This window comes from Talpa occidentalis, unplaced genomic scaffold (genome assembly GCF_014898055.3).
Source record: "Talpa occidentalis isolate TD23 unplaced genomic scaffold, MPIMG_talOcc4v2.1 talOcc4.6, whole genome shotgun sequence".
Classification (NCBI taxonomy): Eukaryota; Metazoa; Chordata; class Mammalia; order Eulipotyphla; family Talpidae; genus Talpa; species Talpa occidentalis.
Window position 1 is genome coordinate 131859724 of NW_023604972.1, and position 18523 is coordinate 131878246.

General features: G+C 47.2%; 1 protein-coding gene across 4 annotated transcripts in view; it reads right to left on the bottom strand.

Moving 5' to 3' along the window:
- Positions 1–18523, bottom strand: part of BASP1 (brain abundant membrane attached signal protein 1) — a 73622-nt gene that overhangs the window by 34716 nt on the left and 20383 nt on the right. Inside the window, exon 1 of one of the 4 annotated variants that reach the window (XM_037529076.2) lies at positions 15291–15839. The exons of 1 other annotated variant lie outside the window; for it this stretch is intronic. Coding sequence is in view for 1 of the 3 variants with exons in the window: in XM_037529074.2 (XP_037384971.1) it covers positions 5584–5646 (63 nt within the window). In the remaining 2 variants the exon portion in view is untranslated. Of the gene's footprint in view, positions 1–5583; positions 6052–15290; positions 15840–17256; positions 17317–18523 lie in introns of those variants that run through there. 2 more of the 4 variants (XM_037529074.2, XM_037529075.2) reach the window with 2 other exon arrangements.

Genomic DNA, 18523 nt, shown 5'->3' on the forward strand with positions numbered 1-18523 from the left:
TGGTAGGAGGGAGGGAGCACCTGCTGAGGACCCTCCCCAAGGGGTCCTTCAGGGACTATATAAGGGGGCCCTCAAAATCTAAACACAGTCTCAGTATGTTTTAAGAACTGTTTTTAGGCTTTTCCTGCCATTTCTAATCCCAGAGAAGTTTGTTTTTGATGGGCATTTAAGATATGTAAATGGTTCTTCTATTCAGTGAATAAAACCTTTGAAATAATTCTAATCAATCCTGAATTCCATATCCTCAAAAGTGGTATTTACATAAATATTCTTAAAGTACTAGCATATTGAACCTGGAGTATCTCACATGGCTTTATCAACTGAGAGGCAATCTACTGACAAACACTAGATAAAGGGCAGAGGTTAACAACTGACCCACGTTGTTAATTTAATGATAATCTGGGGATGAAATACCTGTGTACCTACAGAGCACTCTCGTGTCACTGCCACTGTTAGTGTTTTTGTTTGCTTTCACCATCTGTAAGCTCCTTAGAAGGAAAAGATCTTTGTATGTCCTAGTTCATTCCATAAACAGATACTAATAACGTGGTTTGTATTTTCCCACATTGTATTTAACAAAGCAGTAAACTCTTCATCAGTAGCTCACTTGAACAGCTTTTAAAAATCCTAAGCTGAGGAACAGGATTACAAATAATGAATTTATCTTTAAATAATGAATTTATCACAAAGCAATACCTCTACCTTATAATGAAATCACCTTTTCTTTAACTTAGGATTTCAAATGTGTAATACATCACGTGCATGGAACCCAGTAACATACTTAGAACAAAATGGAAGCATCTTCACGCTGCTGACTGAGGCGCCTGTGGAATGCGTGTTCCAAGATGGCGGACACACCAGTCATGCCCAGGCTCCCAGCAGCTTTTCTGCTTTTATTCTCCAATTTCAAAACCAAATGACACCTGCACCCTAGCAAGTCACAGAGGGTTAAAGAGGGGCAGGGGTGGGGGTGGGGAAGGAAAACATCTATTTAAACCACTGGAAATACACATCAAAAGGCCTATCAGTCACTCGATTACTCATTTATGTCATAAAGGGCTGCTCCACCATTGATACCATGTCATTCCAGCTAATTACATATTTCAAGTACATAATATACAACCTGGGCCAAGGCTTCCAAACAAAACATGAGAAATCAGAGGCAGTAAGGTGAGAAATCAGAGGCAGTAAGGTGGGTTAGGGATGCCAGGCAGTGAAGAAGGTAAAAAAAATTAACTGCAAAGAGTTGTCACTGCCTTTCCTATTACACTACCCACTTTAAACCAAAACGGCCCAGGGATTAGGTGATCCCTACTGAGGTCTCCTACTCCAGTAGCTGGCTCCTTTAGATCTATGTATGTTGGGGGGAGTAGGCACTAGAGGAAAGGGGCGGGGGAAATAATGGGGTCACAGCTGGCTAATGTAAAAACTGAATTCATTTAAAATGAGACCATTTTAAGACAAACTATTAATAGTAAAATTAGCAAGTATTTATGGCATAAATCCTATCAATGTTATGAGAAAGTCTTGTGCCCTAAACTCAGCTCACAGATGCAGGCAATGGAGACCCTGCAATCACCTCAACTATAACTATACTTTCAACATGCAAAAAGGCCTATTAAATTTAAAATTTTACAAATAAAGTGTCAGTATCTAGAAATGTTTTAGGGGAGTAAACCACATGGCTGGATTAGACTGGCTTGCTGGAGACCTGCCTGGTTACTTCTTGACTACTGGTTACTTACAAGTCAATTTCCTATCATAAAAACCTACATTTTTTTTTTTTATTTAGTACAAATTCCATCAACAAGAATCAGTTTTAGAAAAGTAGACACTGACTTGTCAGAGTACTCAGGTGGATAGGAAAATATTTATTTCCAATAATCTTAGTGCAAACTACGACCAATGCCATTCAAAGATGAGACAATGGGAGTGAAGACTAACCTCAAGGAATACATGAAAATTGTGAGCGCGCGCACGTGCGTGCGTGCGTGTGTGTGTGTGTGTGTGTGTGTACTATCACAGTTGCTATCTTGATTGTGTCCCAAAATGAAAACACTGTTGGTTGCTAAAGGCTCATGACAAGTGAGTTTCAGGACACGAAAATAAAGCGAAGGGCAGCATCCTGGACTAGGCCGTACTGACACAGCATGACATCAAGAGGCCAAGCCTGGTGCCTCTTGTGCATCCTGCCATTTTACAGAACACAGGACAGGTTCTGTGCTAGAAACTGACATCCGAAGATGCAGCAAGCAGAGTCCTGGGCCAGAGCAATTCACAATTTTGACAAGTGGACATAACACACACACAACCATGGCTACATTTATTTGTACTTGACTTAACCAATGGATAAAGATTTAAAACCACATGCTCATCTTGGGGCTAATCACCCAACTTCACAAGGTATTGGTTAAGTTGCTCACTAAGGAATTGAGCCGGATCTATGGCATCCATGATTTGGAAGAAAAGAAGAGAAAAATGCATCTAAAATCTGCCTGGGTTTTTATTCGTGGTTTGTTTCTGAAAAGACCCCAGGATGAAATAATTTTTGCTCCTCACAAATAATATACAATTTCATTCTTCCTTTGAGACTCTACCTTAGGAGGAAGTTTAGAAGCACGAACCATTAGTACTAATTACTCGTAATGTCTCAGGGCTTTAGAACAATTACTAACTAAGGTTACTGCCTGGAAACAGTAATTACACTAATTGGAGTTCATCAGATAGTCATCTTCAGAGTAAGCACAACTGATTAAGTGAAATTCAGTGTCCAGATGTGGGAGTCACCTCAGCTGGCAAAAGTGAGGTGCTCTCCACGATCATGAGGTTCCGCCTGCCTTTGACCTTTGACACTGGACAAAGGATGGATGCACCTTGTGCGTCACAACTGTTAGCACGGCTAAGGGCCAAACCCCACACATTCCTGTCTCCCGAGTTTTCAGTCTGGGGAGCAGAGACATTCAAGAATCAAATCAGTTTTGATAAATGCACGGACAAAAATGCAAGAGCAGGGAAAGCCATGGGAAAAGGCATCTCAGCTTAAGGAGTACCTGAGAGTGGGAGAGAATACTCCACGGAAGATAGGGTGAGAGTATAAGGGAGGTTGAAGAGGAAAATAGGAGATAAGAACAGAGAGGAACTTGCAGATCGACTGCGGATTTTGAAGACTGAGACCATCCTTAGATTTAGCAGAGTATTAGAGCAGTCAGTCATGAAGGAAAGGGGTAGAAGCTCCCACTGTTCTTGGCTTACAGTAGAGGAAAATGGACACTGGCGGCTCCTTATTGGCAGGTGAGCCCAGTTCTCTGGAATGAATGGAAGAGTTCCTGCCTAAGAGAGCATGAAAAAAGGACCATGGACATTGACTTGAAAAATAAATGCTGCATAAATTCGAGAGTTAATATTAAAAATCCTCCAAAACTCACACCACAAATTTCATGCAAAAAATTTAGTTAAAAGTATTAGAAGATATTAAACTCCAACAACTTTCAATAACTTGAGGAACAATGGTTCATCGGATGTAGTAAAATTGAATTGTTATATTCCATTTCACTGTGGATTGCTGAGATATTTTTATTGTCATTGAAAACATAACAGGACATGACCTGAAATCAAAAATCAATGACACTCAAGAGGGACCCCTCAAAAGTTGTTCATTGCTTTTTTAAAGGAAGAGCTTCTCAGAGGTATAAAGGAAGAACATCCACCTACATGCACATCTGCTAGGAATGTCCCTCAAAAATTCCTTAAGTATCACTATTTATTGCTTGGAAAGGCCCCAGAATTCACAAGCCTTGGTTTCTGTAGTCATCAAAGACTTCCAGGGATGGCTGGCATTTCTCACTCCCCACCTTCCTGCTCCACTGTTTCAGAGCCTACCAGAACACCAAGTACCGTCCCCACCCTTGCTTTGGCGGGTCTCGGCGTCCATGGTCTTCAGCTTCAAGTCCACCCACTAAAACCTGCCACATCACAAGATGCCATCTGGAAAATGCCCACCAATAAGCACAGATGCTAGGATAGGATTTTAAGATGGCCCTGGGCATCTGGTCAGCTCTTCTGCCTACAGCAACCAGGGCTACCTACCACTGCCACGCTGCTTGGTGGTATTCAATGGGCTTTTTCAGAATTAGTCCATTTTAATTTATTCAGGACTAAGCGGTTCTTGACGTGACAGGCACTAGTAATGCTTCTTCTCTTCCTGTATCCGCTCTCTTGTAGTTGCTGGGTATACGGGACAGCTCCGGACAGCATTACATCACACAGTGCTAGGACCCAACACAGGTCTGACCCGCATGAAGCTGACTGGTGCCAACTGCCCAGAGGACTGTGTTAAGAAGGATCCAGAGGTCTCGTACATGTAGCCACATCTATCCTGCCTACACCCTCTGCCATCCCCAGTACACGAGGCCACAGAAACCTGAGCCCAAATCTCACACAGGCTCCGACTTTTCTAGCAATGGGAGTGGGGAGGGTGGATTAACTTCTCTGTATTTCACGTGTCAGACTCATATGCTGGCTCCACCTGGACTCACACGGGCTCCCGTGCTGTCAACTCTCCCCAGTCACTCCTGCCTGAGTCAGGGACAGGGGACACGGCATTTTCCCAGGAGTTTCAAACGCTCTTCACTGTAAGACCACTTCCCCAACACAGGCTGAGCTGTATCATCTCAAGATTCCTAGGTTGCAGCCCCAACCGCCAGCAACTCAAAAGATGACCACACTTGGAGATGGGGCCTTGAAGGAGGTGATGAAATTAAAACAAGGACGTGAGAGTGGGCAGGTTCACCCTGATGGGGCCTTATAATAAGAGGCCAGGACACTCTGGGGCAGCAGGAGGGAGTCATCCGAGCCAAGGCCACATGAGGACGCGGCAAAGGCAGCCACCCGCACTTCAACTTCTCAACTTCAGAGAACCCTCACCTGCCCACACTTGGATTCTGAGCTTCCAGCCTCCAGAAAAACTGAGAAAATCAATTTAAAAACAGCACGTCTACCTTCTGTCTATGCGGGAGACACCCGTAAAGACCCTTAACTCCCCACCTAGCTTCAGACGCCCGTTAATCTCAGCTGTAACGAGGGGGGGCAGGTGGGGAGCCTGAGGAGAGGTGATGGGGAAGGCACACCAAACCAAGTTAGGGCTGATGTGCCCATTTCAATTCGGCCTCCTCCGATGCAGGAGATGCCCTTAGGGGCACAGATTTTCCTTTGCACATGTAAATGTCTTTCAGGAAGCAACCTCCACCCAGGCTGCAGAGCCCCTCTCATTAAATGAACCTTTCGCCAAAAACAGAAAGACTATTTGGAGTAGATCTTTTTGCTTCCCCTATATCAATTTCTATCGAAGTCACCAGTCTATTTTATTTGGCAGCCTCAGCAAACCAATGGGGGTTGGGGGGGGCAGTAAACATGAGTGCTTTGAACCCCTTCTATTACTATAAGGGCATCTCCCCAGCCACCCCCTCTCCCTTCCTCCCCACAGGTCTATTCTCCTTTGCACTTGCACACACTAGAAAGAGGGCACAATGGAGCTCAGACCCCTGGCCTAGAGCAAGGCAGTCTAGCTTACTGTGCTGTACTTACCACAAATCCTGCCCACGTGAGAATTCGGACACCCCCTCTGAACAGAAGTGCTCCCCTCTCCATCCAGGAACATGGCTGCAAAACTACATGCTGAAACTTCCCCCAAGTGCAGACATTTCCTCCTTTTCAGAAGGGTTTCACGAACCTCAACATTAAACAAGAAATGCAGTTGCTCAAAATGCTTCTCCCTTTCTCAAGATCTAACCGTTTTATTAGCTGGAGAGGTGGCAAAGGTATTAGCAAAACAGGCCAAATGGAAGTGTTCCCCAGCCCAACAACCCCCACGCTAACCACCACCCGCCCTGGGGTTCTGAAACATTTGTCCTAGTGGCTAGGTATTCTTTCTTCCAGGTAAACTATGTCAACAGTTGCCAACGTGCCAGAGCCTGCTAGTTTACAGGTCTGTGGCTAACATCAGCAGCTGTCTAAACACCCTCGGGCTGGGGTTTGTTTTCTCTTACAGCTCTATCCCCCCCACCCCCCACACCACTACCTTATACCCTCTTCCACCAGGAATCAGGCTCAACTGCAAACTGGCCTGGTTTGTTTGGTTTTGACCCCCATTAGAAACAGCAGTAACAACTTACTTATTTTTTTGCTGTATGACATCATTCTGCATTCCTTTGCCCTTTCTCTGAGATTCTTGATGATAGAAATGACACAGGGCCCTCCTGGCATCTGCTAGTATGACTCGCCCCTGGGCATCTATACTGGGATGAAATTCCAAGAAGTAACTCCAGGTCTAGAGAAGGCAGCAGAGGCTCCCAATTTGCCAACCATCCCATCTAACTATCACTTCCTTTTGCTTTAACATACATCATTCGTATCTGGAACAAGGATGTGGTCAAAGAAAATGTCACCGACAGCATTCAAGAAGTTTGAAGTGCAACCAAATCTTGTGTGTGTGCGTGTGTTTTTTTTTAAGCAAGAAGGCCCAATTCACATTACTGGATAAGGAGAGGAGACGTAAAGTCTGTTGACATTTCAATTCACTTCTTTGCTAAATTCACTTTTCGTTGTATTCTCTGTATTCAGAATAAGTCATAAATTAAACATACAATGCTAGAAATATTAATAGAATTCCTTTCCCATTGAGTGGATTCCACTGAAAATGCCAAGTCTTACCTTAGAGAAACTATGGGTGGGCATCATCCCATAACGTAGTTATCTCTCTGTGTCCTGTGACCAGTTGCATCCACTTAGGATGACCCCTTAGGTCATCACCTAGGATGACTCACCCAACAAGACAGATAAGATAAAGCTAAGCCTCTAAATGCTGGAAACAAAAGCAGTTAGAATAGAAAAGGCAGAGGTGCAGAGTGATCATGGACTCCTGATGAGACTTCATTAGTCAACCATTGGGTAGGATGAGGGGCAAAGGAGCATTCAGATGGAGAAACAAAGAAACCTGGAAAGCCATTGTCAATCTTGTATTAACAACCTTCTTGAGAACATCCGTACAAACACTTGTCTGAAAGCAAACACTGAAAGCTCTGGAACCAGGTTTCGAAAAGTCCAGTTGGGTGAGGCCTGGGAAGTCAAAGCTTGAGTTCTCCACAAAACATCACCAAGGCTACTTGGTGACCCTACAGCCTCAGAAATCTCAGGGCAATAAGGTGGTATGATCATGAATATTCCAAGAGCTACTGTCACCAACAATTGTTAATTGACATTCAATTTCTTTAGGAAAATGAATCGTTCATTCAGAGAAGATTCCAGAACACCTCATTTAATTATATTAATGCCTTTATTAAATACCCAAGTGATCACATACTTTGTCTATCTTCTTGGTGAAATTCAGGATAGAGGACAGAAAGTCAACTTAACTCCCCCCATCTATAAATTGGTGAGTTCTCCAGATTTTCCTCTCCGCCCCCCATCTTAAAAACTAAGGCAAACACAGACAGTGTTATCCTCTACTGAAACGGTTGAGAACATTTGTAAAGGTCAAAGACAGCTACTATTCCCACAGCCTCTATTTTCCAAGATAAGCTCAGGGAAGCTTAAGACACTAGTCAAGGATGACCCCAACAATTTTCTCTAAATACTTCTCTCTATCCTCAGGAAATAGGGAAGTTCTCACAGCTATGAGGTGGTTGCTGCTATTTTTCTCACAGCTGTGAGGTGGTTACTGCTGTTCAAACAGTCCAGTTACATTTTGCTACTATTTATCTTGGCTATTATCTCAGTCCTGTGGTAATGGTACCTGAACCACAGTCAACAGGTAAATGATGCCTTTTCAAAATCACTTTGCTATGCCATCCAGTAAACTTGTACTTTAGAGGGGCCTTCCTGGTGGTGCAAGGGGTTAAGCACCGCACTATGAAGCAATCCGCAGCCTCTGCAGCATGAGTTCGATCCCCGGCCAGGGAGCAACCCACATGGCGCAGCAGACCTCTCCTGTCTTGCCTACCACTCCCCTCAGCAGTGTATTTCAATCAGTCTGCCTGTTCTTTTCCCCACTCTGTCTCTGGTGAATCCTCTTACCCTCCGCATCTCTGGCCTGTACCCCTGCTCATGTATGCATAAATAAATAAATCTTTAAAAAAAAAAAACAACTTGTACTTTAGAAAGCTCAACCATAAAAAGCATTGTCTTACATCTCTTTCTTCATAGACTTGAAAAGGCAGTTTTAACTTAATTTTAGGAATAGATCCCTCTGCAGACTATAATTAAAAGCCTAAAAACTTGTTATGCATTTATTGCATGCTTTGTGGGGGAAAAATACAAATTCATCAGTTTATTCTTTAGCTTAGATCCTCTTAAATATGAAATGAAAATTTCATAATACTAAACTTACCAATTTAACCAAAATGAAATGCACATAAACAGTTTACATTGCTAAAACCATACCTGCTTGTATTGCACTTCCCTTTATTGTGCTTCATAGATAGCCCTTTTTTAAAACTTATGAAATTTTTTTTATTTTTTTTTTTTACAAATTCAAGTTTTGCAGCAACCCAATGCCAAGCAAGTCCACTGGGGCCATTTTCCCAACAGCGCATGCTCACTGCCCACCTGTGTCACATTTAATTAAGGTGGGTACTCTTGTAGACATAATGCTATTGCACACTTAATAGACTATACTATATATAAACATAACTTTTATATGCCCTGGGAAACCCAAAAAATGCACGTGACTGGTTTTATTGTGATATTCTCTTTATTGCAGTGGTCTGGAACTGAATCTGCAATCCCTCCATGGAATGCCTATACTAAGCTTTATAAAGTGTTTTAACGACTTAAGTAGTAAAATTCCATATTTATAATGACTACTTTAGAAACTTACAGCACTTTTAAATCCCCTAAATTGGTCCAAATACCATAAATGATCATGCTAAAGGAAAAGACTAAACTTCATGTTTTCTTCAAATCTGAAATCGATAAGCCAGAAAAACCCAGTAATCGACAGAAAAAGCTCACGCCCATCCACTGTCCACATCACTGTGTGCGTGCAGATCTTTCAAGATACTCCTGGGTATATCTAGGGCATGATGCTCAACAGCCTCCACATTAGTCTGGAAACAATTGACTTTCTTTTCAAACATGCACCCTCCCACAGCCACTGCTCCCCAACTCTGCACCACTTTCATTTTGGAAGGAAAACAAAGATAGGACACTAAAATGCAGTTTTTATGAGCCAAGTTATTTTAATGCATCCCATATGTTCTTTGGCATTTGGAAAAAAATCACGTGCCAATAATGTAAGTAGGGGGAGGTAAGCGTGGGGAAAGATGGCAGAGAGATAAAGCAGTAGCGGGTAACTGGAGACCAGGACAGAAACTGCTGTATCAAAAGGCAGGAGGGGCTTTCTCAGCGGGAAGGGGAAAGAGCCTAGGGAGAGACACACAGGGTTGGAACAGGAACTTCAAAAAATCATACCAGGGTAAAAGAAGGGTAAGAATTTTTTCCTACTCTAAGAGTTTGACTCAACTACTCAGAAAAGAGGAACAGCAAGGTTGAGGTTTTATTGTAAATAACCTAGGTTTCCACTCAGCTACTGCCCAGCTCATGGGGCCCTGGGCAAGCCACTTAGCTTTTCTAAGATCCTTTTGCATTCCAAAGATACGCATTTTCTTTTTTATTTCAGTCATGATCTTTCAACCCATCTGCTCCTGCGACGTAAGCATGTACGGAGGGCTGAGGTTGTCGCGAGGATAGTATTTAAAAGCAGCCAGTGAATTTCTGTAAATGAATCCCACATGGAGGCAGAATAAAAACAGGTTAATTGATTCTGGACGTGGTTTATACTAATCAGACAACCCAACTACACAGCTGGAACAGAGCCTGCTGCTGGCTCTGCCTAGTGTCTGCAAGTCAGCACGACAGGCGAGGCACTGAGTACACGCTCCCACCTGAAGTGTGAGGAGGACCATGAAGGGGCCACCAGGTCCATATCCTCTGAGATTCACAGTGAGACCTGCCGGCGACATCACCAGACTGGAGAAGGTGGCAGGATATTAGTCCATGTCCACCGTGTGAAAAGCCCTTTTATCTCGATAGAGGTTACTTAATGTATGTGCTGATTAGGTATTTATTCTACACTGTATCTCTTCTGTGATGAAAATTTTGCATCAAAGAACTTAGTATAACTCTGTCTAAACAAATGTTGAAAATGCGAACTGACCCTCAGGGGTCCACGACATTGGATCAAATGGCCAAGTTTATGGGAAGGACCATGGAGAACAGGTGCATGAAGCAGGGCCATCAGATGACCCTACCATCTATTAGCTCTACACGCTTGGGTGCATTATGGAAGCCTCTATTTTTCATTTATTCATAGGCAAATGCATCTCACCATTTGAGGGGATGAAATTCAATTAGAGCACATGACATATAATGAATTGTCAATAAGCTTCCAATTTCATCTGCTCACATCTTCAGATTTAAAAAAAAAAATGGATAGAGGAAATTTTTCAAAAGATATATCCACCATATCCAAAACTTCTTTCCTTACAATGAAACCTCACAGATTAAGTACATTTTCCCTCCTGAATCCCTAAGACCCAAAAAGCTGTTTAATGAAACTATTAAAACAGTAATTTATTTACTTTCATTCAAACCGTAAATTTCAGTGTCCAGCAGACCAAAAGAATGAGCCAGGAGGAAAGATCCCTTAATTAAGTGCCTGAAAGGTTTAAACTGCTTCCAAGATGATCAATCAGATATCCCAAATGTCTGAAATGCCAAAGAACTCCCTACCTGTTTTAACAGCGAAGGAGGTCTCCACGGGGAGAAATGTTTTAAAAGATAACACCACCTTTACAAGACATGTAGGAAAGTGAAGGGGGATACATATCCTTAGAATCTGAAATATTCGGGTTGCTTTATACTAATGAGCAAGACACTCCCTTCAAGGGTAATGAAAGGATCTTCGCTGAGGACACAAGAAGTCCAGGGATTTCGGCACCTGGAATGAATTTTGTCTATACCCAAGGTCATACAGTTGAGTTCAATTCTCAACATTTCAGAACAGGAGCCTCTGAAAGTCTCTGAAGTTCCAAGGACTTCCACTTTTTTTTCCCCCACTTTAATACTAATTTGAGATGGAGGCTAGAGTTGGAGTAATCCATCCACTTTCGAGTTTTGCAACTAGTGCAAGTGTCCTCCCAATACCCAAATCCCTGGAGGATTTTTCTAAATCATTGACTTCTATGTCCTACCGACCACTGCCCTCCGAGGCACCCTCGCCAGCCTGTCTCAAAATAATGATCTCTTTGAAACAAACACACGAACTATGGCAGACACAGAGGATGAAGAAAGCTAGTCCCATCACCACGGTAGGGTAATGGGTATTGAAAGATCCACTGAAAATCGTGCGGGCTCCTGTCCTAAGTGTTAGACCACATTTCATTTAAAACTCCATACTGTCATCCCTGTGTTACAGGTGAGGATTAAGCACAGAGAAGCTAAGCCAGTTGCCAAAAGTCACACAGCTAGTAAATGGCTGAGACATGCTTCTTAACCCAGGGAACCTCATTCCAAAGTCCAGCTCCACCACACCTAGCTCTTCAGCTCATGCTTTCTAAAGTCACACCCCCTACACAACGTACAGTGGCTGTAATATATATTTTAAAGAGAAGTTAAAAAAAAAAAACCAATGAAGCCCATTCTTTCACCCTCATTGAAATAACTAGAAGAAAAACTTTCAATATACAAATTAATAAAATGTTTGAGTGTTACAGGGAAGACAAGGCTTTGCTCCCCCCATGCCATGTTCCTATATTAACTTGAAACGCTCCTTTATGCCCCGTGCCCTGTTCTGTTTGCAGATGGTTTTTATTTCTAAATCTCGAAAGCTTTCAGGAATTTATTCCTAGGCTTCAAAGCCTGCTCAATGGCAACCTCTCCTCACCGATGGCCTTGGCCAGCCCAAAAAACAAAAAAACACCCCGGATTTCCTGGTTTGTGTTCAAAAAATAGCTACTGCCTTCGGGAAGTCTAATTTCTTAGGTACCTAAATACTTAAGTGCAGAAACAGGAAAACACACTATGAGAATCTCTCTGCCTCGCATCTCATTCCTTTTCTGATTTCCAGAGGGAAAAAGAAAATGGTGCTTCATTACAGCTTCGCAGACCGTGTTTCCCCAAAAGGACACTGCAACTATGCCCTGGTGAGGATGTGATTCCATGTGACTATCTTTTATTCTGGCGAAGGTTCACTGGACAACTATTCTCACGTGACTTACCCAAAGGCCTTTCTTAATAGCTGTGGAGGGAACGGCATTAACAAAACCCTTCCTTTGGCAGGTTGAGAACTGCTGTGGTTTTAAGACTACCCCTGTAGGAATCTAGAAAACTTAAATAAGGGATCAGGAAAATGAATAACTATAAGAAAGTGAAAATCAAAATCAACAAAAAACTATGAACCAGAGACACTTTTTGGGGGGTGGGGGCCGGGAGGGGAGGGATTGGGGTCAGAATGGGGCATGTGCAGTTGTATGGGGGAATATAAAAATAAAATTTATTATTTAATAAAAAAAAAGTAAATAAACCCTAATGAAATTAAAAAAAAAAAAAAAAAAGACTACCCCTGTATTTTCTCCAAGAGACATTCATGCTATCTCTTGAGTTACATAAGCAGCTGTGAGAAATTCGGGGAGGCTGGCTACCCTGAGGCACACCCCCAAATAAAATGTACGTACAAGAAGTCAGTAGACAGAATTCTGGAATGCCAGCATCTTTGAGACTGAGGTATTTTGTTTCTGATTAAATACACCCAAAAGCCCCAGGTCATGGAACAGAAACACAACTCAATATAGAGAAGTTAATTAGTGATGTCAATCACATCAAGCTGTGTCAAAAATGTGAGAGGTTGAGGGGACCCTAAGAGACTTTGCTATTTTTGTACTTCTTAAACATATTTGGGGTCCTTATTACTGGCCCCAATTAGGAATTATTATCCCATCTTTGCAGTTGGAAAAAGTAAAATCCAGAGAGGTTTGAAGTGATTTATCCAAAGTGGCTTAGCAATACCCAGAGATCTCCCAACCCAGTTTCTTTCCACCAGGCATGAGGAAAAAGCTCCCCACGAAAGGTCTCCCCAAAATACATCAAGAGTATTTTCTGTTTTAAAAAAATTCAGACCATTCATGACCTCAAATTTAATTCCACCATCATTAAGCCAAAGAGCAAAGTTCATGTCAAAAGTTATCCAAAGTCTTGAGATAGAATAAATGGAAAGGAGACAGTTGAAAAATCACGATAAAACAACAAATTCACACCCATTTCCCCAAGAACATTCAACTTGTGTATACACTGCTTTCCTCCAATTACTTGATTTCCAGTTTATGAGCTAAGATAATCATTAAGAAACTGTTCACCTTTTGACAAATGTAGCTACATTTAAGATAAAGGCCTAAGCAAATCAAAGCATTTCTTTCAACAGAATCAGACACCAAAGGCAACTGCTTTTAACAAGTGGCAACAATTGACAGGTCTATTTTGGATATTTTTCAAACCAAAATTTTACAAACGATCACAAACATAACAGAGAACTTTTGTAAATTCTTTATTTAGTAAGTATTGTTTATGACAGCTTTTAAAGGTCAGGAGTGCTTAAGGTGAGTTTTTAAAGGCTTGCAAATGAGCATTTTCATCTAAAATGTTTGATGCAATCCTTTTATTTAAGAGTACACTGACAGAAATTGGAAATAAGCGTCTTGGACTGCCTAAGCTCTCCCTTTTACACACATGCTTAGAAAAGCAAAAGATCAATTATTTTCCAAAGGCAACTACGAAGCGCTATAAAATATTCTAAACCAACTAATTCAGTTTCATATCATTGAAAGATTTTATATTATAGTAAGTGTACATATACAATACATGTATATATATTAGTATAAGTGTGTACACATTTGTGTATTTAACTGCTTTTAAAAAATTTTCAAATTGCATTTTGCAAATTTTTTTTAACCTAACTACAGGGGATAACACACATACCTATTTTACAATGATCAAATCTCTCCTAACAGTGTTTCCCCTGATACCAAACCCCACCTATCTTGACCATAGGATGACTTGAAGTTCCCCAATGCTTTTTTTTTAAAAACACACAACAACTAAAGGTGCAGAACAAAAAACATCTTGGTGGAGAACATGGCTTGTTCTGGTGAGTCCAGGAAGTTATAAAGCTTCCTCCTCCCAAGATAAGAGCCAACACCCTGAGGATCTCCCCCTGGCAGTGAAATGTGGGTGCTCTGGGGCAGGGAAGCCTGTGGAACAGGAAACAGTGAAACCAGGGGCACCTCTTAAGAACACAACCAAGATTGTCTATTGGGTCACTGGCAGTGTGCCTTTGTAAAAGGCTCAATTAGCTCCATCTCTCCACCTGCCAGGGCTTGCCAAAAAATTAGCTGCCTAACATTAGGAATAAGGTAATTTTTTTTAAAGTTCACTTTAATTGTTTTCTTAGTAAAAAAACCTAAGACACACTAAACTGGGGGATTAATGGTCCATATCTGCTACTGAATTTGGTCTGAATTTCAACTCACCCCTCCATCAAAAACACAACCTGAAAGGAAAAAAAAAAAGAGATAGAGGTTTCTGAATCCCAATACACCAAGAAATACCACCGAATAGAGAAGAGAACAGGCGGCTGCCTTCCCAATGGCACAGGCCGATATACTCAGCTTGACCAAGATCAAGTTTTTATTTAAAGGAACAAAAGAGATGATTTCCATTTTCCTGCCACGTGTTGTCCTACCAAAGTGCATAGAAAACACATAAGCTCCTTTTAAGCATAAACGCGAACCACTGCAAAAATAGATTTAGCTCCTATTTCAGATAGACACTGTCTTCTTTTGGATGGTAGAACAAGCTAGCCCAAAAAGAATCCATAGAGCATCACCTGGATTATACATCACTGGAAAGAAAAGCAGCCAAAGATGTACGTATATCATGGCTTCTGTGAGATGTTGCAAAAAGAAAGGAAGCATTAGGAACTTAATCTGCAGGCTTCACCCCATCAACCCCCCAGCAGCGCCGGCTGCTTCTTTCTCCCCCATCAGTGGATTTCCATCTCCATGGGATTCGCCTTTGGGATTCCTAATGCAACAATGAGACAGGAGTTAAGAGGAAACAGAAAGGGTTAGGATCCTGGCAAGGTAACCATTTTCTCCGCTGTAGGCTCTGCAGGCCATCTTGTTCCTACAAACGCCAAGATGTCTTAGGATTTCCCAGGCCGCATCTCTGCAGTCAATACCTACCCACGGTCGTTCTGGGGACCAGTGTCCCTTAATCAAGTGGCCAGCAGCAAAGATCTGTCAGACAAACGGTTAATGGATGCAAATGAAGAGCCGCCATCACTGCAGTGCAATGTTACAGAACAGGAACAATGGGCAGCGCTGGGGAGCGCAGGGGCGTGTGCGCCCAAGAAACATTTATCCAGTTGGCCCTCATCAGAGGCTAATCTCATTTTTTGTGCGTCCAAATCCCCAAGAAAGCAAAAGATGAGAGATGGTCTCGAAAAAGAACAGGCTGGGGGGTGGGGGGTGGGGAACTGTCACTTGTGTCCAAGGGCGCATCGCGCCTGAGACAACATTTAGGGCAAACGCCTTTGTTCGTCTGATTTGGAAGGGGGTGGGTGGGTGAGTGCGTGATGGGGAGATCAGGGTGATCAGAAGGGGTTGCCCCGGCCCTCCACACCCTGCTCTCCGGCGCATGCGCGAGGCCAAGACAAAGGAATAGGTAATTACAGTCCCGATTCATTCATTTTGCCCGCAGTACCGGGGACGTCAGCCCCCCACTGTGATCCCGGGGCGGGGGGGGGGCGGGGGGCGACCCCGCGGGCCTGACGGCCACCTCCAAGCTGGTGTCGGATGTTAACCCGCCACGCACTGCCCGGTGGCCTCGCGGGAGGCCGAGGTGCGTCGACCCTGCTCTGCGCACTGGAGAGGCACCCATGTGGCCGCGCTCCCTCCAGCAGCGTGGACACCTCGCGGGCACAGGCTGGCCCGGGGCTCGTGTCCAGGCGGAAAGGTCTCCCTCTCCCGGGGAGCAGTCGGGGAGCCCCGCCAGGCGTTCGATGAATATTCATGACAAGAATGCGGTCTGTGCCGCGCACCGAGTGCGCAGGCGGATCCAGGGGTTCTGCAGTTTTTATTTTCTGGCAGGAGGTGGGGAGCGGAGCGGAAGGAGCCCGAGTGTCATTTCGCGGTTAGCGCTCGAGGCAAGACCTGCCCAGCCCCCGTCGGCGCCCGCGCCGGGCTGTCAGCCTCCAGCCCGCGCCCGCCTAGCCCCAGCCCCGGCGGCGCGCGCGGGGCGCCCTCGGAGCCCAAGACGCGCGGAGATCGAGCGCCCAGAGCGGGCCCGCGGGGGGCAGGGCGGCCCCCCGGGGCTGGGCGCGGGGCTCCGGGGCTCGCGGGCGCGCCCCCCTCGCGGTCCTCGGCCGCCCCCGCCGGGGTCCAGGCGTCCCGCGGATCCAGGCGCCCCATTCGCTAAGCCAAAGAGGCACCTCCTTCCTCCGATCAGACCAGATTCCCCGTTTCTTTCTCCCCCTCACGCGGCCCCACCCACCCCCATCCTCCATCTTCAGCCGCTGCGCCCCCAGCACCGAGCGCTCCACCCGGCAGCGCGCACGGCGACAAGAGACGCGCTCCCCCGGCCCCCCAGAGCCGTCCCGGGACCCCGAGCTCCCCGGCCCCCCCGAGCCGTCCCGGGACCCGCGATCCCCCGGCCCCCCAGAGCCGTCCCGGAACCCGCGCGCCCCCGGCCCCCCAGAGCCGTCACGAGACCCCGAGCTCCCCCGGCCCCCAGAGCCGTCCCGGAACCCGCGCGCCCCCGGCCCCCCAGAGCCGTCCCGGGGCCCCGCGCGCCCCCGGCCCCCCAGAGCCGTCCCGGGACCGCGCGCTCCCGCCTGGCGACTTCCTTCTGCACAGGCAGCGTCCCTCGCCCCCGCCCCCCAGCTCCGGGACCAGGATCGCCGCCCCCCACCTCCCCCTTCGGGTGACTGAAGCCCCCACTTCGGGCCTCCCCCCAAATCACACCCGCTCCCCGAGGTGCCCAGGAGCCCTCTGGAGGGACGCCGCGCCCGGCACCGTCCAGTCCGGCCGCGCCCCCGCGCCCCGGCTGCAGCGCCGGGAGAAAGGCAGGGCCCGGGGCGCGGCGGGGCGCGGGGGGCGCGGCGGGCGGCGCCGGGGTCGGGCCCGGCGGGGCCAGGGGCGCGCTCCTTACCCGCCGGGGTGCCTGTGCCGCCGGGGTGAGCGCGCTGCCGCGAGGGCCCGGGCGCGGGCGTGTCCGGCCGCTGCCTGCGGCGCGCGGAGGTCTCCGGCTCGACGGCGGGCCCGGGCGCGGGAGCGAGGGGAGCGCAGCCGCCGCCGCCGACGCCGAAGCCGCTACTGCCGCCGCCGCGCTGCGCCTCTGCACCTCGCGCCTCCCTCCCGCCCTCCCCCCGCTCCCCTCCCCGCCCAGCGCCCTCCCCCGGCGCGTCCGCCCGCCCCGCCTCGCTCCGGCGCGGACCCCGCCCGCCGCGCCCCGCCCGCCTCCCTGCGGCTCGGCTGCAGCCCGGGCGGCGCCCCCTCCCCTCCAGCCCGCCGGCCCCCCGGCCCCTCCCCTCCAGCCCGCGCCCCTCGCCCCTCCTCCTCGGGCCTCCGCGCCGCTCCCAGCCCCTCCCCAGCCCCTGCGCTCCGCGGGGCCCCGCGCCCCCCCAGCTCCCCTCCCCGCGCGCCGCGGCCGTCCGTGGGCACCTCGCTCCCTCTCGCGTATTTGGAACGGGTGGGTTACAAGTGTTCGGGCTCTCGCTCAGACTTGAGGAGTAGCCTCGAAGGGAAGAAAGACGCCCCCTGCCACCTGCCGCCCCGCTCGCCACCCCAAGCCTGTCCGCCCGCGACGTCCGCCTGAGATGCTGCTAGCCCGGCAGGCAGTGAGGTTGGGGCTACCTCGTGGCTCCCCTCGGCCTTCAGGACAGACGTCCGCCGCTTGGAGGGTGGCCCCCAGCGGCAGGCGCGTCTGGACTGCGCCGGGGCGCAGAGGGCGCACCCCGGGCCGGCGGTTCCCGCACCCGCGGGACTGGGCGAGCCGGGGAGGCGGCTGCGGGCGAGCGCGACGGCTGAGGTCCAGCTGCTGGGCAGGCGGCGTGGCCCGCGAGGATGCTCTGGCGACTCAGGAGAGAGAGGAGAGAGACAGGAGCCCGAGGAAGGGGGCGTCGGGTTTTCTGGGTGTCTGCGCCTTGATGGAGACAGCTGCTTCTCCGAGGCTGGGTTCACCCAGGCAACCCGCTCAGAAGCGCGCGGGGCCGAGCTGTGGCCAACTGCGGGGTGCCAGGGTGTCCTGGGGGCCCGCCGCTCTATTTAACACCCGTACCCAAAATAATCACCAGGCTGGAGGGGTGGGGTGGCGTTGCTCATCTTGCTTACCTATTTGGCGAGAAGCAAATGCAAAATAATAACCTGACAGAGCTGACAATGGAAGCTCTTTCATTAGACAAAAGCCAATTTTACCT